The sequence below is a fragment of the Glycine max genome, chromosome 5 (genome assembly GCF_000004515.6).
Source record: "Glycine max cultivar Williams 82 chromosome 5, Glycine_max_v4.0, whole genome shotgun sequence".
In the NCBI taxonomy this organism is placed as follows: Eukaryota; Viridiplantae; Streptophyta; class Magnoliopsida; order Fabales; family Fabaceae; genus Glycine; species Glycine max.
The window spans coordinates 40,706,982-40,728,236 of NC_038241.2; the positions used below are offsets into that span (position 1 = coordinate 40,706,982).

Genomic DNA, 21,255 nt, shown 5'->3' on the forward strand with positions numbered 1-21,255 from the left:
CCAGTACTGAATTCTATGTTTAACTTTAGACAAAATTAATAATAAATATTTTCATATCTTTGTGAAACTCATAATTTAACAAATAATTTTTTATTAGAAATTAAAATATTTAAATAATTGCATAAAAAGTAAAATCCACCCCTCCTCTAATACATCTCAGGATCCGTCCTTGTATTTCACCCTGTCTCAATGCTATCCTACCCAAACGAATTTTCAAGCATTATTTTAAATAATGAGGGTTACTACAAAAGCGAGTTACCATAAAACTGCCAAAAACATATCAAAGATTGTCTAACAAAACCAATTTGCATAAACCCCTGTAATTGTGACACATCTCAACCCTGTAATTGAGACAATGAAATCTTAAATTAAAAGGTATCTTCAGCATACACAGCCAAGATCTTTAACCATACATTTCAATATGCATTTCAGAATATAAATTGCATTTGAACAACATTTAGCTCTGGCCGCAAACATTGGCACCCTTCTTCAACATAAATGCTACTGGTATCCAGATGGCATTCCAGCAAAGCACTCTACTAATCAAATTCTGAAAGTGCACCTCAAGGATGTGGCTTTCCTGTGTTTCAAGCACAATTTCGATTCACTCACCTGGGAAGCATTTGATAATTCAGCATTTTTCATGCACATACAACAGTATTATTTTGGCTATATATGTTTGAAACACTAACCTCATGGAAATGGAGGATGCCTTGGAATAATCTTTCACAATCCCTGCAATCTTTTTTATAGTTCAACATAATTTGTTTGTTGTTTGTACCAAAACATGGGAGATCTTTAGGAAGATTTAATGCTGGGGTTATCTAATCTAGTAGAGAGAAAAGGATGGCATATGAAATACCTCCAGAGAGTCTGCAAGTTCAAAGTTTCCATTCACCCAATCAATGTACTCTATTTGACACGGTTAGTCTGTGGCTAGAGAATAGTGGAAAACATGAAATACAAATTAGTCAGGAATAAAATCAGCAATTAGACTGAAGTAGAATAAAAGCTAGTGTATGAAATACCTCCAGATTTACTGATAAAGTTACAGGTAGTCTTGCTTATCATTGGAACCACATATCATCTACTTAAGAATGGGATTCAAATAGTTCAATTAAAACCAAATCTTGTTCAGGCTATGAAAATTAGCTGCCTTCAGTTACGTGGCCTCTTTGTAGAGTTTTTATTTTTATTTTTTGGAGACTAGTCTACACCAGCACCAAACAAAATGATAATAGGTCATTGTTATGAACCTTCATGTAGGATTGAGTCACAGGCCTAGACACATAATAACCCTTCTTGCCACCTATGGTGAAAGCAAGAAATAGACTCTTCCTTGACAGAGCCCCTCCTAAACTAACACATACAAGCTTTCAGAAAAAATATTTTCATTAATATTCTAATCAGGTCTTTCCTACAAAGATATCCTTAATTAATAGGATCATAACTAACAACTATCCTAATTGATAAAATAAAAATACAGAGACCCTTAATTAGTAGGATCATATCTAACAATTATCCTAATTAATAAAATAAGGATTTGAAATCAAGATTATGATATCAAAATCTTATTAAGATAGGAAAGATAAAGAAACAAGATAGACTGAAAAAACTCAGATGACCATTGATTAAAAAAATAATCCTACAGAGAATGATGGATAGAATCAAATAAATCAGAGATATATGTTCCTCAATAGACCTTTACCAACCAACATTCATATTAAAAGAAACTCTAGTTTCAAGCAAGTTACCAAGCCCTAGTAATCCTAAAGCAATGGAAATTCAATGAGTAAATTTTTCCTCTTTCCCAAAAAATTGATCACAAAATCTAAGCTCATCAAACTTAAACATTTATTAGAAGTTTCAGAACACTAGAGGACCATACAATACCCTGTCACATATACAAGGTCCTTGGGACCATCAAGCTGAAGTAGACAAACAGACAATACATAATTTTGGCCTGACAACTGAAGGTGTTAGACAGAAAACCTATATCTGCACTAAAAGTTATACAAACTTTACAGGTAGGTGACATTTTTGCATGGACTAAACACTAAGCAGAAACAAATCAATTCATCCCTCATCTTGTCAGCTGTAGCAGTAATTCAAATCTAATTATTACATATTTGGGCCAGCAAGAGAATTCAAGTTCTTAAATTGAAGCACCATTAGGTCCATTACTAGGTAGCTCTCTTGTCTACTGTTGAAGTCAATGACTACTTTCAATAACTAGTGAATTCACAATGTGATACGTATTGTATCAAGGGTGCCAGCAGAAAAAGGGAAATAACAGTAAAAGGAAGAAGAGAAGAGGTTTCCAGAGAGCTATAGCCCTCCCTAGTGAGAGAAATATCTCTGCACTCCCATTTTCACTAGTGATCTCGAGGATGATCCTCAATGGTTACAATCCCCACCCTTATAACAGAATTCTCCCTCTCCACTATTCTCTAACCAACTCAGCAATGCCCATTCTACCCCCTTCTAGAATAACTAAGTAAATGATAATAACAAAGCATCAGCTCATTAACTTGGTCTTGGGCCTACGACTATACACCTTAAAGGGCTTGTCCCATTTTGAGGCACATTTCCTAACACATTGACTCTTCAGCTCAGTGATACTGGCAGTATCAATATTACTTAATGCGTTCTCACCCAGACCTTGTATATGGTTATGCTGAATTATTTATCAGAAGTAGCAGCATCATGGAGTCTGTCAAAATTTCATCCTTCAGACAATATTGATTGGAAAAAGAAGTCCTGCTGTAAAAGTAAAAAAGTATGAACAGATAATTGAGCAGCCCACTTGCAGAATTAGATTTACCAGTTACCACAGGAACATGAAATATATACATCAGTTTATCCCAACATTGAACTACACTAAAATAAAACTAGATTGTTCACTTCATCCCAAGGACCGTATAAATCAACCAGGGAAAGTGTCAAATTTGCACTACCTACAAGTATAGCAAAGCTTCTTGAGCATCATAGTCGTATTTAAAAAAAAACACCAAAATGAAGCCATAAAAATATTGACAAAAATGAAAGACTATCTGAAGCAAGAAATATCTGATTATTCCAACTACTGTTAATTATATCTGACTATTCCAACTATGCTACACCAATCTTTTAACAGCTGTTAATTATATAAAATTACAAATTTTGATAGTGGCAAGATATTGTAGTTTTTCTCCCTTCTTTCAACAACAACTTAAAAGTTAAAAGAAAATGAGAAGTTCCAAATGATGAGGCAAAAATCTTGATAATTAGGTAACGACATTCTTCAAAGGACAACATCCTCATAATCATATAAGTTTAAAACATATGGCACCAAGAACTACCTTTGTTAACTCATAAGAGACCATAATTTCAGTGATCTTTCAGCCATAATGTTTGCTTCAGTATAGCTTACACTTTCAATAACCTGGTAAATAACAAGAAAGTGCAACTAACCATCATGAAATGCAAATCATGTGATCACGAGGAAATTGAAATACTTGACATGAAAACAATTGATAAATATGAAAATCTTTCAGACTATATATCTCATTCTAAGAAATTTCATATATGGATGCTTCCTAACGTGATGTGGGGGCATTGAAAGTGTAAATGTACCATTTTTTTGTATCAACAAATATAACCAGGTAAAAATAAATGAGAAACAGAGACTAAAATACTGTGATCAAAGATATCTAAATAAAAGAAACTGAAAATACATTTGCAATTTATAATATTGACAAATAATTTAGAAGTTTTAAAACACTCTGTCACCATTTATTGTATGGCACAATGATAATCATCATCAAGTAACATATCGGAGTAACAGGGCTACTACACACATTAATGTTACATGAAAACATGAATACAAAATATTGCTGTGTGCCAAATTTGACATCTATGTACAGCACAGGAGCCAAGCCTGGGAAGTCTGTTTTATACCGCACAAGCATTTGTAGTCACCTCAGGAAAGAAGCAACACTAAATGGCCTCAAAATAGGAGCTATGCAATTTGTCAACTTTCTGGCACATTTGCAGTCTCCATGAATTAATAATGACTTGAATATTCTTGACCAAATAATAGGGGAAACAATGCACAGAATCTTCTTCAAAGCTTCATAGCTGGAAATACAACAAAATACAAATGGTCAAGGACAAGAATTACATAATAATACAGCATTGTGAAAAACAAGATAGCAAAATACCATATTTTGCAATCATTTAGCAGAAGACATGTGCTGCAGAGATGACATCAAGCTACTTGAAGGGCCAATTTTACTGCCTTGTGCATGTCCAGGGTTGGAAGCTTCAGCAGACAAGGATTGCTTCAAGGAGTTCCTTTGTGAAGTACTAGCAGGAGAAAATGAAGTAGAGGGAATATTTGCTTCTCCAAAAATCTGCAAAAAAATAACTCAATAATGCTTGCTAAACACGGATTTGTTCAATTTTAGATATGATAGTGTGCAATCACAAAATCATGACTTCTGTGTTGCATCACAGCCACAACAAGAAAAGTTAAAAATTTTAAGATGACTTACATTTTTGTCAAGTGGTTTCTCATAACTCAAATTTTTACCCACTGGTGATTTAAACTGAATTTTAACACCAGAACCAGTAGCATCACCAGCTCTAATACGCTCTTTAACATGCCCTGAATATGAATTAAGACCTGCCAACCAGGCAATAATAATAGAGCATTTAATAAAGTAGAAAAGTAAATGTTAATTTATCCATAAACCTAGACTTACTAAAGTTAACCATGACACACATAAAATGATTTGACCAACCTTGATGATTGTCAATATCCATTGGAATTGCACGACTGTTACTTGCTCCTGGAACTGGCTGTGATATGACATAATTTAATATTGTCAGGAGCACAGGAAGATTCAAGTTACCAAATAAATAGTAACCCTCTTCCTCTGCCTCAAACTATATAAGAATATGGCCCAAAAATCAATTATACTTACAGATAATGGAGGGAGCATTACATTCTTTTGAGATTGCTGGTACTTCAAAATGGTCCAATCAAAAACGTAATCAAAATCATAACCTGACATACATCAGGAAAGGTAAAATCAAAAAGTAACCTTATTTTGTTAGGATTATGACCTAGTGTTATCATAAATATTAAATAAGGCTAGTGCTTTACGTTTTGTATTATATAGTAACACATCATGTCAAATCAATATCAATCTCAGTGAAATTAGTCCTTTTCTTTTATCTCTTTTTCCTCCCTCTATACCTAAAACCCTATAACTTTCAACAAATTCCTTGTATTTTTAGTTAAAGAAAAAACTGCCTTCCCCTTGGTTTCCTAGTAAGATATATTGTTCTCCAAATTTATAATTGTAACAATATGCCCAAGACCAATGCTACTTTTCCAAAAGCATATTGATACAGTTGTACAGCTTATTACTCAAAATTGAAAGAATACTCACCATCACGAGCAAATAGGTCCCGAAATAGGCGCTTCAAGAAACCATAATCAGGTCGTTGATCAAATGTCAAAGAGTGGCAGTAATGGAAATACGAAGCAAACTCTACAGGATGAGATTTGCATAGTACCTTTGGAAAATAACAAACAAATGAGCATATCATTATTTTTTTTTGGTGAGTGAGGGGGACTTCACAAGACAGATATATGTCCAAACACATACCTCAATAGGAGTTGATAATTTCTTCTGGCATATTTTATCATACTTCTGTTTCTTTGTAGCCGCCTTTAGACCTTGCCAAGGAAGGCTAAACACAAATATAGCCATTTGAAGGTGAGAAACTGAAAATATTCGTTATATAATCTGAATTATAGAAAATTTACTTGTAGAAGAAAAGTAGAGCAGAATAACGTACCTTCCTCTTAGGAAGTACAGAAGTACATATCCTAGTGATTCCAAATCATCCCGGCGACTTTGCTCTGCAAAATAAAAAATATAGCATATGAAAAATAAATAAAATTTATTTGGGCTGAATGGGTTAATAACTTTTTCTAACTTATAACTTACCAATCCCAAGATGAGTATTGCAACTTGCATATCGAGCAGTACCCGTTAAGTTTTTGTTCTCCCTGTGTGTTTCTATTGTTAGTATTATTCCAGGGTATTTCCCGTGAATCATAAGAAAGAAGACACAGAAAATAAAGGAATCTTCCAAACAAAAATATAAGAATATATTCATGAAAACTGATTAAGAGGTAGTTTGTAATATGAAAAGAATTCAAAATCAGACGAGGTGGAAATTACAAGATATAAATGTTGAAATCAAAATAAAAATAAAGATTGAACTACTGAGGAATACTATAGAAGTACCTGTAAGGGATGTGGCGATTGGTAGTGGAATCCCGATATCGTTTTGCAAGCCCAAAATCAATTATGTAAACCTGAAAAGAACAGAACAATTACACATATATGGAACCTAAATAACACCAATAAATCCTTTAAGGGAAAGTTCGATATACTATAAAGGAAAAGGGCAATAACAAAATAGTTACCTGGTTGGCCTTTCGACCAAGTCCCATGAGAAAGTTATCAGGTTTAATATCCCTGTGTAAAAATCCTTTGGAATGCACATATTCTATTCTAGTGATCTGTCCAAAAGAAAAAGAACACTTAATATCAAGTACACAGACCGGAGATCTAAGAAAGCAACATTGAAGACAGATTTTCTATTTCAACACGGAAGTAAAGTGCAAGACTAACAGAAAAAATGAAGAAAGTTTGACAGGAAAGGTCAGGGAGTTCAGTTCAGCTCGATCGCTCAACACGCCAACTTACCATTTGATCAGCCAACATTAATACTGTCTTCAATGAAAACTTCCTTCCACAATACACAAAGAGATCCTCAAGACTCGGCCCAAGCAAATCAATAACAAGCACATTATCCTCCCCGTCTATGCCAGACCATTTTATGTTCGGAATGCCACCTGCATGCATGCAAATTCAAAATCTCAATTAAAGTCACCAACTTCCTGGTGCACTTCACCTCCCTAAAATGTTCAAAATTGCAAAATGCATACTTCCTCCTTGAAGAATATTGTATAGCTTTGCCTCGTAAAGCAGTTGTGGATGTTTTGTTTTACTATTCTCCTGCAACACGTGAGAGAGCGATTAAGTATCGTAACACGGTAAAGTTCAATTTCAGTGGATTAAAAAAAACCTAATTGTTAGGTGGCGTAAATCAAAATAACTCATGCCAATTCATGTATAGGTAATCAGATACGTAAATTCACGTATTCGACTTCAATCTGCAAAAAAAAAATAAAAAAAAAATAGCACAGAAGCAGAGACAACTAGGAAAACCCCTAGCAAATAGCAGTACGCGGAGCCTTACGATCTTGACGGCGACGATCTCGAAGGTATCAATATGCGTCGCTGCAGCAAAGAGAGCAATCGATCAGAACAGAGAAGCCTATAATTAACGGTTACAGTGAAATCAATAGCAGAAGAGAGAAAGAGAGAGGGTTCACCGAGGTAGATTTCGCCGAAGGATCCACTTCCGATCTTGCGGCCGAGCTTGTACTTGCCGCCAACGATGCGTTCCATGTTTGGAAGGTTCGAGAAGTGAGTCAGAAGAGAGGGTGGTCGTTGGTTGTCCCTTCGGAACCGAAATCAAAGCCACACAGCACACCAGAGGGAGAGAAAGAGGTGAAGGGTATTATAGGCAAATTGAATAGCGGAGGAGGTGGGGGTATTTCTGTCCTTTCATCGAGTTGTTGTTAGTATGCTCACGAGAACTGCCTAGGTGTTTCCTGTGTTGCCTTTCTTTTAACTCGGGTTGACTGGTTACTAGTCTACTAATGTCATAGGTGGACGTGGTGGAGTACATAGGGATCAAGATTAACATTGTTTGTTTGATTTAAGACGAGAGAATTGATTTTAGATTTATTTTTATTTGTTTCATTTTATCTTGTAAGTTATAATTGATTTTGAGTTAAAATAATTTTTAGTTTTGATTAATAAATTTATATTGAGTTTTATTGTTAACTTGATGTTATAATGAAAACATCTAAACATAAATTATATTATTTTTAAATTAATTTTGTAAAATCAATTTCATTTAAAATTAATTTTGTTAATTTCATCTAAACACTCACTAAAATAGATTAGGATGCTTAATTGAGGTTATAGATTTATTACATGTGTATTTGGATGAACATTGATAAAATTGATTTTGAATGAAATTAATTTTGTAAAATGAATTTTGATTAAAAATGATTTTAAAATAATATGATTTATGTTTGGATGTTTTCATTATAAAATTAAATTAGGAGTAAAACTTCATATAAAAAGTATGATCTAATGCAGAAGTTATTTAAGATTATTTCAACTCAAAATCAATCATGAAACCAAGATTAATTTTTAAATATTTGAAACGTGAAATCAAATATGTAAAAATTTATCTAAAATCAATTTTTCAACGTGAAACCAAAACATACCCTGCATCATGCTCATGTTAGGTGAGGCCAATGATTTTAATAAAGTCTATTAAGTTAAATAGGTCAAATCCTTAGTCATTTAAAAAATCTTTTAGGTCACAAACTAATCTATTTAAAAAATCATAAATAAATGTTCATTGTTAGTAGTATTGTATTTATATGTTATAATACATTATAATCTTACATATACTTATCTTTTTAAATGTTAATCATGTCTACATAAAAAGTCAAGTTAAAACTAATAATTAAGTTTATTGAAAAATGAAGTTATGTGTTATTTAATGTCTCATTGCAAAATTTATTTTAATTATGATATCACGAATGTTATAGTAAACCTTAAACATATATTTATATCATATAAATAAATTATATTTGATTTTTATAAAGCTTAATATACATATTTTTATTTCTATCTTGGAGTTAAATTGTCACAAACTAAAACTTATACATGCTTATAAGTTAGGCCAAACTTTTACATGAGTCACACATATGCCCTTAAAAATGGTCTTTGATGAATAAACATGCATGATTTGAACTTAGCAAAACTTAGTTTGACTCAATTTATTTTCACTCCTGCACATCATAGTTTTCATTTTATTTCCATTTTTCTTTTATTATGTGTGTTAAATATAGGGACCCACTATGATTTTAAGCTAGGTTGGATTGATTAAAAAAAAATCATTATAATAATTGTAATATATTTTTAATTATAGTTTACATTAGTTATCTTATATGATTGAATTTGATATTCTTTAAGTAAAATTTTATATTCGAGTTTTGTGAATAGAAAAAATATGATTAAGAGAAAAAAATTCTATTTAAAGTGATCGAATAAATTTTTTAACATAGATTAATCATTAATAAATATTTCGTATCAATAATATAGTGAAAAAAAGTTATATTATCCGGTGACATTTTTTAAATCAAACATGAAATAATTATATTTATGTTGTGAAAATACTAATATCATATGGTGCTTTTTTAGCATAGCATACAAACACTGTTCAATTAATTAGTTATAAACGACATTTCAATCATGTGTTCACCATGTCATGGGTTAAGAACTCACCTCGGTTTTAGTGTGATAAAACAAAATACGGAGTCCCTAAAAATAGTATTAGGAATAATTTTTCTTAGAATTTCTAATTAGTGCAAATCTTAATAAGAAGTTTTGAATACGAATCCACGAATCCTCTTTTAAGTTTTGCTAATGGCTCTAGGTTGGGTTGGAGGCCCAGCATAACCCAGCCCAGCCCATGATCATGCTGCACTGACGGTTCCGCGTGTAAAAAACTTGTGAGGGAGGCTTGAGAGAGGGAGCAAAGATGGAGAAGATGATCGCAGTGGGTATAGTATGGGGCGCCACCAACGCTATCATGCGCCGGGGTGCGCTACTCTGGGACGAAGCTCTGAAATCCTCCGCAAAGCCACATCCGCACTCAACTCTGTGCCAAAAAATGCGCATCTCCGTCGGGAACTGGGCCAAGCTTCTCTCCATTTGGCAATACTCGATCCCCTTCCTCATCAACCTCTCCGCCTCCGCCACTTTCTTTGCCATCCTCTCCGACGCCCCGCTCTCCCTCGCCGTCCCCGTCACCAACGCCACCACCTTCGCTGCCACCGCTGTCTTCGGCATCCTCCTCGGCGAACGCACCCACCTACCCCGCGCTTTCTTCGGTACAGCTCTCATCGTCCTCGGTCTCTGCTTCTGTATTCATACCTAGTACAATCTCTATAAAATCATTTTTTTCTCTCTCTTAATTATTCTGTTCCTTTAGTTCCGAGATTCCCATTCCATTACATGCCTAGGGTTCACTTTGCAAATTCCTGTATTGGATAATTTATTCATTCTTCCGTAGATAAGAGAATTCAGCATTATTCAGTACATCGTGAGGTGAGTGAACAAGAATGGAATCACCAAGAACGTGACAAGTAGCAAACGAATGTGACATAAAAAAAAAAAACACTTCAGCTGTCCCGATTAGCTGCTGTTGCATTTCCACGCATTCACACAGTTCAGATCTCGCATACATTGAGCTGCTGACTGCGTGAATGCATGGAAAATCAGATGTCTAGAATTGTGGTTTAAAGCATTCCGGAGGGATTTGTCCGTTGAATCTTTTGGTATCTGTGCAGTAGTCATAGATCATGTAGTTGTTCCTGACCCAATTCAGTTGCCCCATCTGGGAGTGACTCAGCTGCTTGTATCTCCGGGAAGTCCACCAATTTGCTGGGAGATTGGAGGCACATTGATTGATGCTCTTTGCTCCGCCCCACTTGCAAGCCCTTGCTCTGAAATGGTGGAATCTGGCCGTGAATGGTGCGCTGTGCCAGTCCGTCTTAACAAGGCCGCCTCTGGTTGCCCAGTCGTCTGCATTCCATAGGGTTGTGTAAACCCTCATTCCTTGCTTGGTTGGGTAAGCAATTCCCTCTTTTTCGTAGTTTCGAAAAACCCGAATTGGCACACTATCAACATACCACCTGACGTACTCGTCATAGACTCATACTTAGTTAATGGATCATACACACTTAGAGAAAAAAATGAATAGCTTTGTGTTCTGGTAAAATTTATCTACTCACACAATTGCTGTGGGATTCCAGTGAATGGTGTAATTGTGAAAATCAGCAGTTGGGTCAAACCAGAGGTAAAATTGTTGCTCTCTGCTTCCTTTTCCTTGTGTGTATATGTTAGTGTGGACAGTGTATGGCTGTCCTGTACTGTTGCCTAAGAACTCAAAATCTATCTCGTCATGTTGGCTTCCTGCAGAGGATAACTGTATGGATTCTGAGTGAGAAACATGGACACTTCATTTAGTAATGGGAGTTTGATAGATTTGGTTGTTCAAAAGTGCGTGTTTTGGTGTCTTTGAGATCTCTTAGATCCGGTGAACTTACATAGTAGGCTGTAACTGTTCCGGCAGAATTACCAGGTACCAGCTTGATTAGCATTTCAATGCTTCCAAATAAGAATGATCTCTTTGATTGAGCAGCTGATCCTGAAATCCATAGGCAACACCACATTGTTCCACTCTAGCTAGTAATAGATGAATGCATTTTTTATTATTTATTTAACGTCAGTTTGCATAATGTTTAGTTTGATTACAAATCTTGTGTAAAGTGGTATATGAACATATTATTGTGATGCTCATGTTATAATTCAGTTGCAACTTATTTAAAATGCAATAAACTATGAAACTTTTTTCTACTATTCCTAACTGTTGGATGCAAAAAATTTCTCGCCAAAAGTTACGAGTCAATTGAAATCTAAATTCATGCATGTTAAGCATAAATGTTTCACCTGAGGTTTTATCCAACACAAGATGAAGGTCTTCGCCCAGAATTGACGCGTGCTGAACACCCCAAGTGAGGTGCATGCTCTTGTAAATGTTGGCATCCACTTGGATAGTGTTGGGTACGACTGCAATCATTAACAAAGCTACCCACATTTTTTCAAATTTTGACATTCTAACTCCTATGAACAACCTCTGTGTTTGCCGTTCTATGAAGTTGAAAACTTGGACAATTTATCATTGGTTGGTGATGTCTTTATATATAAGTTCCAACGAGCAATATGACATTCTAAAGATGAACTCTGTGTGATTATTATACATTTAATTGCTCTGAATATATATGGACCTGTTCATAGGATTTGTCATTTTGATATTATTATTTTTAGAACGGGGAGCCTACAGAATTTATGTCAGGTTTCATAAATAAGTTGGCTCCTGATGGCGTACAAGCGTTTGAAATCTGGTGCGTTTTGTTTTTGTATTTTAAGAATTTCCCAGCTACCACAGTCGTGTCTATAATTTTAATTGTTTCAAAACAATATGTTACACTAAGATGATGTCATAAATCAAGATTCAAAATAATTAGAAATATCAATGGTATATTGATGCCTACATTGTAGGATTCAAGGGAAGTTGGTGAGGTGTTCCTGCTATCTAAGCCTATATGCCTGAGCTAGCTGGAACGCGGGGTGAATATAATTTCGTGCTCAAGACTATTAGAAATGCAGAATGGGAGTAGCATTTATTTTCCTCCGAAAACGGAAAAGAGCCCAAGGGGGTAAGGATATTCCTTTGGGACACGTATGTATCGACCAAAACAAAAGATATTTTTATCCGTTACCTTAAGGTGATTTAGAAATTAATATACAACTACCGCAAGAACTTTATCAGTTTAAAGCTACTACACCAGATTGCTCAAGAGAACAAAGGAGGCGCGTTATTTATTGCCAAGTAATTTGGTACTTAATGTTACCGACAACATGGAAGATAGAAATCAGGTTCAGGTTATATGCTCTTCTTAAAACTGAGAATGGAGTTAGCGGCTTTAGGGAAATCAAGGGGGCGTTTGAGTGAAGGAGTTAAGAAGGAAATGTAATTTAAGAGTGCATTTAAAACTTTTTATAATAAAATTCATTGTTTTTTTTTTGTCATCCTAATGTTAATATGAAATATTTATCGGTTGATAACTAATTTGTATCAGAACTTAAGATCTTGTTTAATGGAGTTTAATTTTACTCACACAAATGATATTTTGGTAGTAAAAATTTATTGTTGGGATGCTTTATAAGAAAATTTAAATTTTAAAGAATTTATTGAGAAATAAAATTTACTAAAAACGAAGAATTTTTAATTCCAAACTAAGAAGAGGGAATTCGAAAATTATTCTCTCCCTCTTGTTGCTCACTAGTTCTCGTGTCTTAATTACTTAGTCAGGCTCTCTCTTGTTCATGCATTTCTTCTCTAATTTAGGTTTATCCGAAAATGATTTGTGCATTTGATTTTATTTCTTAGGTAAGCATAGGTAAGATCGATTTTGTTTATGTTTTTTGTTCATTATTTTGATTTTGCTTCTTAGGTAAGCTCCATTTTAATACTTTTTTTTATCTGTGTTTTGGTACGGTTTTTGTTTTCGTTTTTGTTGGTTGTTATTAATATTTTTGCTTTGCATGACTTGGCATTATGTAGAAAACTAGCAGAGTTCCTGTGTTTCGTTAATTTTCACGTAATGTTCTGATGACTTATATATATATATATATATATATATAATTTTGTATATACAAATCCTTATTCTAAAGTTTAGTCACAATTAATTAGAGCTTCTCATCTTTTTCTAAGAATCTGTTATGCTAAAAGTTTCTATTATTCTATAAAAAAATTATTAAAAGAGTGTCTTTTGAGCGCAAGGTGTGTGACGAAAAGTAACCATCCCAAAAGTACGTATATATATGAACCAAACAAGATGGCAGCCCCTTGTAACGTTTGACAGCCTCTAACAACCCAAAACAACCAGAAATTAAAAGATGCTAAATATGAACTCTATCAGCCACCACCTATGTATCAAAAAATAACGTACAGCTTTGCAATTGCCACACATAAAATGTCCCCACGTCACATGTCCAATGAGCCCCCAATTTGTTACCTTGGTGATGCAATTTATATAGGTTACCGCAGAATTAAGTTTGTCTTAACTCCACATAACCAAAGTTGCTCAAATTAAAGTGGTAATTTGCACCCTGATGCCAACCACGAAACCCCGTGATATGACATGCTATTGTGATCTCATGAGAGTTGTAATATTTTATTGGGGCTACTGAAGAGGTGGTTCATTTGATGCTAATAAGTCATACTTTAAATATCAAAAGCTTGCCTTCTCATCTCAAATATATATTCTCAATTGAACTGAGGCCTCCAATTCACATGTTACCATTCAATAAGCCTCACATATCCATTCAAAAAAGAGAAGCCTTCACAACACGGTCCAATAAGCAAATGCTCCTTCACAGACAATCTGATATATCAATGTAAAAGCCAACCGGATGTTGCCAAGATAATTCAACATTCGTGCAACAAATTAATAAAGTGTGTTTGATATTACGTCATTGATGCACTTTCTCAGATTTAAATGGAAGCAATTAGATATCACTTATGCATCTACTAATAGATGGATGTGATTTCTCATGTTATTAATGGGTTTCCAGACACAGATAAAATTGAAGCCCACGCAACATAACCTAGTTCAAAACACATACTACTAATTAATAAGCAACATTACCCGTGCAATGGTATATAGTAATTAGAAACTTGGGAAAGAACAAAAGTCTTTTCTAATTAATTTCCCTTGAGCATACAAATTGAATGAAGAATTTTAAAAAGAATTGAACAAAACAATTAGAAAATCTCTATTGAATATGCACCCAGATTCCCTTGGCTGCAGGCAAGCCACGGGGAACGACGAAGAGCAAGTAGTATCCAGGAGGAGCAATGGCATTAGATGGAGGTGCCTCCACTCTAACCCTGTAAAACCCTTCTTGGGCTTCTACGATTAACTCGTCAATCTTGAGAAACAAAAGCCTCTGTCCCATAGAGAACCCATGAGTGGTGAAGGGTGGGGAATACATGGACACCTTAATGTTATCCTTTGTTAACCCAGTTCCATCTTACCGAGAAACTTGTCTCAAAAAAACCACCATATGTCAACTCTTTCTCCGAAGCATCCTCGTTAATTTGCGGCCTATACTTGTCAAAGTTGGCGTCCAAATAAGGAGGAGAGAAAGCTTCAACTCTTGTCTCAGTTGGGAACCTATCCACGTCCCTATATGTATTGTGTGTGTTGCTTCCAGAAACCCAAATCTTGCCACTAGGAAGCACCGTGGAAGTGGAGTGGTAGATTCTCGCAATTTGGCTTGCCTTAAGCACCCTAAACCTCAACCCTTTAGGGTCCTCGGGTCTGTACAACACGGGCGTGTAGTTAGGCAAATCAGCATTCCACCATGCAGACGTACCCTTGGTTGCACCATTAATGAGCAAGAGGTGCCCATTGGGGAGGACCAAAAGGTTGCTATCCGAATATGTTGTCGTATTCCCTCCATTCACAACCTTGGCAATTTGGACCCATGTATCTAACGCTTCTCGCTCCGGTACCATCAGGTGCAACCCCTCCGCAGGAGCACCGCGGATCTCCCGTTGTTACCTACATTGATGCTTAATTTTGTCATTAATATTCTTTCCACCCTTTAAAAGTACATGTGTGATAATAATTAATTTATTCAAATTTTAAATATGAAGATTTTTTTTCCTAATTATCTTCATTATATCTAAATGATTTTTATGAACTAAAAAATATAAAAAATATTTTTAATTTTTCTAAAAAATACATAATATTTTTCTCTCTAACTTGTTTACTATATAGAAAATTAAGATAAAAATAAAATAAATACATTTTTTAAAATTTTATCAAATGTATTTGTTCTAATTTTAATAAAAGATAATTACGAGATTAATTTATTAGATATAATTATATCATATTATTTTATCAGATAAATTCAAAATTTATTAGATAATATTTAATTTCAATTGATTAATTTAAAATTAATTAGATAGTATTTTATAAAATTTAATTAAATGAATTATTTGATATGAAGACCTAAATGACGACGTAAGTCATATAACATTACATAATACACAGATCACGTCGTTATTTTTTAAGTCATATCAAAGTAACAACTAAAAAATTATAATATAATGTTATATTAACTTAAATGTAGACTAATGTTCGGGTGTGATTACACATTAGCTAAAAAATATATAAATTTAATATTGTATGAAGTGGTTTGAATTTAAAAAATACTAACAATATAATATTCTTTGCTATTTTATAATTTTTAAGAAGAAGAAAAAACCTTTTCCCCTTTCCTTTGGAGGGGGAGGGGATGTTCTATATGAAATTTTAATTATTTTATTTTCTTCTTTTTTTATTTCTTTTTATATTATTTTTACTAATTCAAACAAAGAATATATAAGAAAAACAAAGAATTAGTCCCAGACACTTGAGAATCTTTCTAAAAATAAAATGTCTACCAAACCAAATTTTTGGATTCAAACTCATGCCCGAGGGCAAGAGTTTTTATACATGAAATCAAATCATGGAGTCAGCATTATCATCAATAGGAAGATACCAAATTAACCATGATGATTGTCATTGTTTTATCTACATAATAGCGTCATCCACTAGGAGTGATTTCTATTAATTACTATTTTGTCTGGATTGTTAATCCTTTTCACTGGTTGTCACTAATACAGCTGTTTTTCCATCATCTACCTCTGGATGTTGATTTGTTGACACCGTACACAAATATAGAGAGTACGGCAAATTGCAAAAGTAGCAAAACTTTATGCTAGCATTGATGCTAATCTCTATCACCATAAACAGGCACCGAGGACTGTTGCTCTTCTTGTAGTACTGACATGACAATTGTCCCCAGGGGTAGCTAGATCTTGTAACCATTTAGACATGTATATTATTATTATGCTTGATTTTTGGCTAAAATAATTATAGCTATCTTTTCCATACCTAAAACTGCACTTATTAAAGTAATTATGAACAGTTTGCAAACGACGTTAACAAACATACCTGACAGTTCCTTCCCATTAAAGAAAGTAACCGACCAAACTTCCATATTTGTCAGAAACACATTGAACAACATATTTCAGTTTCAAAGTGGCAAATAGACTTCTGCTCCCTTGATTCTTTTCTATTTTGACTGACTAATCTGATTCAAAATTTGTCTATTCAACACTAGAATTGAAGTGTATATTTACATATAAATGGCCAGATCAAGTTGCTCAAGTGAGGATTAATCAACTAATTATATCGATGTTGACCAACCTTAAGTTGTTCAATATTTGAAACCGAGTTGGGCAAACCGGTTTTCTCTAACATACACTCACATCTTCTTGTAATAATTTGTTATAGTAAATTTGTGCCTAAAATCCATAACGATATTATTATATGAACTGGAATACCCCTTGTACTCTTAATACAAAATTTTCTTGACATTTAAAAAAATCGATCCATTTGGAGAAAAAAATAAATCATCATTAATCTTATGTCCTTGGTAATGGTAGCAGAAGGTATTAGCAAAGTTCAAATATTTGTATTAATGGTGATTTACCAAAAAAAAAAAGAATCTACCTATATATTTATGATATGTTGATTTAGGAAAACAAAAATTAAAATGATTTTAAAGTTATTTATGTTGTTTTTCATCCTTGAATCGTTCTTTCCAGTATTTACCATATTAAACAAAGTGTTAAATTCATTTTCATGTCTTTAGTCGGGATTACAAAACAGTAAATTTATCTCGTCCCACTTTCAACTTATCTTAAATGGGACAGGACAAATTGATCCACAGCCAAAAAAGTGAATCAAACAACATACCTAATATTCGAAAATGGATTTTCTTCTTTTCTTTTTTTCCTTCATTTTTTCCATTTGATAAGGTTTTGGAAAAATAAATAAAATAGAGATGATACAACTTTATGGGAAGTGACATTTATTTATTCAAAAGCTTAGTGATAGGAGTAATGGAGAGAAAAGGAAATGGATCTCCTTAAGAGTGAGATGATGAAGTGATCTACTAAAAAAGTGAAAGTGAGATATAAAATGAAAGTAAAAAAATAAAACTAATTAAATAAGAAAAAAAAAACAATTCAATCAACATCGGCCATAGCTTTCTTCAAGAATCTATCTTTACGAACGAGTTATAGTTTTCTACCAATCTTCAGTCAGTAACGTGCTTAATTAAGCTAGCGTATCTTTAGTTTATTTTGAATGCAAACCTCGAGCCCAAATCAATGTTGGTTGAAAAATCATGCAAATCTATGTCAGGTCGTTTCTTTCATGAAATTAGAAACCACTCTTTCCTGTTGTTTGTACAAATGTACAAAGCGTTGATGATATGTATAACCTTATATACAACCAGTCAATACATTAACAAATCATGCTGAGTTCATGAATGAAATAGCTATGCTAACTAATGGAAAAACTAAGGACTGTAGATAATAATAACTTCTCATTTCTTTGAGAGTTCATGTAAAAGGATAAAGATTTTGCATTGATTTATATGCAAAGAGTCAATCTATCTTCTATTACACAAGTGATAAGGACATATCCTTCAATTGAAACTTAGAAAAAAAACACATATATTGGCCTGTTCAATTTTTTTGTGCTTTTGCAATTCTCAATTGTAAACAAAAGCGCAACAATATAATATTAATCATATGAGAACATATCACTGCATTTATAAGTGGCAGATCAAAGAGATAATCTAAGCTCTAAATCTAGTTCTTGAGTGTCACTTGATTCGGAGTTCTGACTGCTTGAGCCCACAGAACCGTTCCTATGCTTCCTTGTATCTATGTCTTGATGCGTGTCCTAATTATGGAGGGAAAAAAGCAACAAATATAGTAAGATCATTTTCAATTTACATATTTTCTGCATGGAATATCAAACGAGTTGCATGCACTTTTAAAAAATCTCCTAACATTTAGGTTTAGAAAGGGTCGAGCTATGTTGGATGGAGCAGAATACTGGCTCTCCAAGATGACGCTGGTAGTTTCCCATCTTGTTTGAGAAAAAGAATTTCACATATCAGCAAGAATTCATCATGACAGCAAAACAAGAGAAAGAAAAAATAATCATCTTTTATATATAAACACACTCTTTTTTTATCAATGGCAAGGATCGATGGCTGGAGAAGACTTAATTAAGTACCTTGCTGTATTAGTTGGCTGAGAATCTCCATATCTGATGTTTGTTTTTTGATATTCGGATAGGCCCATCTGCACAAGCAAACAATTGTCAAAATTGCAGGATTCTCCCAAATCACTCTCTTTTCATGTGTATTAGTATATTGTCACACTTCATCCTATGAAAAAAGAGTTGAAAGAAAGAAATAAGGAACTACTTGTACTATCTGCAAATAGATATGTGAAAATCTGTAAGCACGAATATTATCGATGATGTTTTCAAAGACAGTCTTGACGCTTCTCGTCACGCTAAATAATGACTTTATTTAGCTACCAGAACTCAGAGTAATTCAGCCCTTTATGCCTAGGGTTAGTACTTGCATTAGTTGTACTACCCTGATAAAGTAGTAGTAGAGTGTACTTTAATTCAAACTCAACGAAATATAAAGGAGGGTTAGTTCAGAATTTAAATATTATATTGTCAAGTTCGTATATCACATGGATTTATATAATCAAATAAAAAATTACAAGGTGTAGAAAAATAACCATACTTGATTGCTGCTTCGCGTGCGGTGCAGTTATATATACACTGTACACTTGCATAGATTGACTTATCAGTGATGGTTATTTATTAGTCAGATAGGTGAAAAATATGTATGTGCGGAACATGTCATCCATGACAAAAGAATCAAAGTTAATTAATTGGTAAAATTATACTGTCATTTAAGTAAAAGAATAAAACTAACTAGCATTTGAAAAAGCCAAATTAAATTAACCATGATGTTGGGTTGGAATCCATAGGAAGCTGCGTATGATGATGAGTAAGAAAAAGAAGATGATGGCACCGATGAATATGCTATTTGCACTCTTGGATCTTCCTGCAGAGGGACAAATTAAACTCCATTGAATTTAAGGAATTCAAGAAAAAGAATTGTTTTGTTTTATCGAAAGGAAAAAATTAAAGAAGAGAATAGAGAGGTTTACGTTGGAAAAATTAGAAGGGTAAGGAGCGTGCAGAGAAGGGTGATAGCCATGTAATCTGATTTTCTCCAATTGAGCAACTCCAAGACCTCTCTGTGGTTGCTTTGGCTTGTCTGAGTTGTGGCTCTTCTTCCCTTTTCTTGACGAAGAAGAACAACTTGCTCTTTCATTTCCAAAGTTAGGTTCTCCAAAATAACTGCTACCCATATCTTGTGCTATAGCTAGAGACCAGAGAGGTAAGTGTATGTATGCAAATGCAAATCCCGGAAATGGAATGGAGTGAGAGAAAGAATGCATATGTGTATTTTTGCATCGTTGGATGAGATTGTGTATGGATTTCAATGTTATATACGCCTAAATCTTCTCTCCTCCTCCTATCCTCTTGGCTCAAGATATTCTTTTTTTTCTGACAACTCTATTATTTTCATTCATTATTAGTATTACTATATTAATAATGATTACATCATTTATTAATTCTTCTACCCATCTAGATGTTAAATTAGACTTTCTGAAAGCGATTGTCTCCCATTCAATATGTTAAATTATAAACTGCACGCGCCATAAGGTAGACTGCACGCACACACTGTATACATATGGTGTGAGAGTCACAAAATAAAATAAAATAGAATGACAAAATATAAATTTGTACATGCTAATTATATGATACTATTCAATAAGTTTTAATTTAATTTTATTGATAAACTATATTTTGATGTAACTATAATTTCAGTTTTTAATTAATTTAAACTCTTATAATTTTTTATTAATTTTTATTACATTTTTTAGTTTCACTTATTATATATTTTTCACATTAGGAAATTTACTATTGATCTTATATTATTACTTAAAATATTCTCAACCGAGTTTAAAATAAAAATCAATTTAGTAGATGTCGAATATTTTCATTATGTTGATCAATATAATAATTAATTTAAATTTTGTGAAGTATAATGTTAAAATAATATAATAAATAGTGTAATGGTAAATATAAATTTTGTAGAAGAGAGAAAAAATAAATCCTAACTTATGTTAAAAAAAGGTAAATAGAAATTTAAAAATATTTTAAAGATAAAATGATATGAAATATAAAAATCTAGAATCCAACATTTTAAAAATATGTTAATTGAAGTAGTGTTCTAAAAAACACTACAAGTTACTAGAAAAATTATTTATCAAACATTATTAATAAGATTGAACAAAAAATTTCAGCTATAATATATAAAATAAGTTAGAAAACAGGCTAAAAATGTCTGAAAAACATAACCTCAATTAATAACTCTTATTTTCTTATACTGCATTATCTTA

General features: G+C 33.2%; 4 protein-coding genes and 1 long non-coding RNA gene across 29 annotated transcripts; 1 reads left to right on the plus strand and 4 right to left on the minus strand.

The window, feature by feature from the left end:
• Positions 1 to 347: 347 nt before the first annotated feature.
• On the minus strand, positions 348 to 7,788 carry LOC100779936 (casein kinase 1-like protein 3). Of its 16 annotated transcripts, none has more exons than XM_041015690.1 (19): positions 7,463 to 7,726; positions 7,327 to 7,367; positions 7,013 to 7,082; positions 6,771 to 6,919; positions 6,488 to 6,583; positions 6,306 to 6,376; positions 6,003 to 6,064; positions 5,851 to 5,914; positions 5,658 to 5,742; positions 5,439 to 5,565; positions 4,968 to 5,050; positions 4,785 to 4,842; positions 4,536 to 4,666; positions 4,203 to 4,394; positions 3,961 to 4,119; positions 3,342 to 3,424; positions 863 to 936; positions 693 to 742; positions 348 to 580 (listed from the first exon to the last, which is right to left on the minus strand). In XM_041015690.1, exons 1-14 carry the CDS (start codon positions 7,536 to 7,538, stop codon positions 4,215 to 4,217), a joined length of 1,293 nt encoding a protein of 430 aa, XP_040871624.1. In that variant the 5' UTR covers positions 7,539 to 7,726; the 3' UTR covers positions 348 to 580; positions 693 to 742; positions 863 to 936; positions 3,342 to 3,424; positions 3,961 to 4,119; positions 4,203 to 4,214. The 16 variants fall into 16 exon arrangements, with proteins under 16 accessions (XP_040871624.1, XP_040871622.1, XP_040871625.1 ...); XM_041015688.1 differs by having other exon boundaries at positions 348 to 612; XM_041015691.1 differs by having other exon boundaries at positions 348 to 612; positions 3,940 to 4,119.
• Positions 7,789 to 9,649: 1,861 nt separating this feature from the next.
• On the plus strand, positions 9,650 to 11,639 carry LOC102665209 (transmembrane protein 234 homolog). Of its 9 annotated transcripts, none has more exons than XR_005891629.1 (4): positions 9,650 to 10,108; positions 10,291 to 10,848; positions 11,033 to 11,076; positions 11,199 to 11,639. XR_005891629.1 is itself a non-coding variant. In XM_041015707.1 (3 exons), exons 1-2 carry the CDS (start codon positions 9,757 to 9,759, stop codon positions 10,813 to 10,815), a joined length of 600 nt encoding a protein of 199 aa, XP_040871641.1. In that variant the 5' UTR covers positions 9,652 to 9,756; the 3' UTR covers positions 10,816 to 10,848; positions 11,033 to 11,639. The 9 variants fall into 9 exon arrangements, 4 of the variants coding, with proteins under 4 accessions (XP_040871641.1, XP_040871642.1, XP_006580473.1 ...); XR_005891625.1 differs by having other exon boundaries at positions 9,653 to 10,108; positions 10,568 to 10,848; XR_005891627.1 differs by having other exon boundaries at positions 9,653 to 10,108; positions 10,606 to 10,848.
• LOC100788487 (uncharacterized) lies at positions 11,232 to 11,933 on the minus strand. The gene is made up of 2 exons (XR_005891630.1): positions 11,730 to 11,933; positions 11,232 to 11,427 (listed from the first exon to the last, which is right to left on the minus strand). It is a non-coding gene; the product is annotated as an uncharacterized lncRNA (long non-coding RNA).
• Positions 11,934 to 14,621: 2,688 nt separating this feature from the next.
• Positions 14,622 to 15,366, minus strand: LOC102660794 (aldehyde oxidase GLOX1). The gene is made up of 2 exons (XM_014776066.1): positions 14,884 to 15,366; positions 14,622 to 14,795 (listed from the first exon to the last, which is right to left on the minus strand). Exons 1-2 carry the CDS (start codon positions 15,364 to 15,366, stop codon positions 14,622 to 14,624), a joined length of 657 nt encoding a protein of 218 aa, XP_014631552.1.
• Positions 15,367 to 18,276: 2,910 nt separating this feature from the next.
• On the minus strand, positions 18,277 to 20,343 carry LOC100779060 (protein SPEAR3). 2 transcript variants are annotated; one of them, XM_003525231.5, is made up of 5 exons: positions 19,954 to 20,336; positions 19,746 to 19,847; positions 18,995 to 19,062; positions 18,766 to 18,844; positions 18,277 to 18,655 (listed from the first exon to the last, which is right to left on the minus strand). In XM_003525231.5, exons 1-5 carry the CDS (start codon positions 20,245 to 20,247, stop codon positions 18,536 to 18,538), a joined length of 663 nt encoding a protein of 220 aa, XP_003525279.1. In that variant the 5' UTR covers positions 20,248 to 20,336; the 3' UTR covers positions 18,277 to 18,535. The 2 variants fall into 2 exon arrangements, with proteins under 2 accessions (XP_003525279.1, XP_040871643.1); XM_041015709.1 differs by lacking the exon at positions 18,277 to 18,655 and adding an exon at positions 19,521 to 19,558 and having other exon boundaries at positions 18,771 to 18,844; positions 19,954 to 20,343.
• Between the last annotated feature and the right edge of the window lie 912 nt (positions 20,344 to 21,255).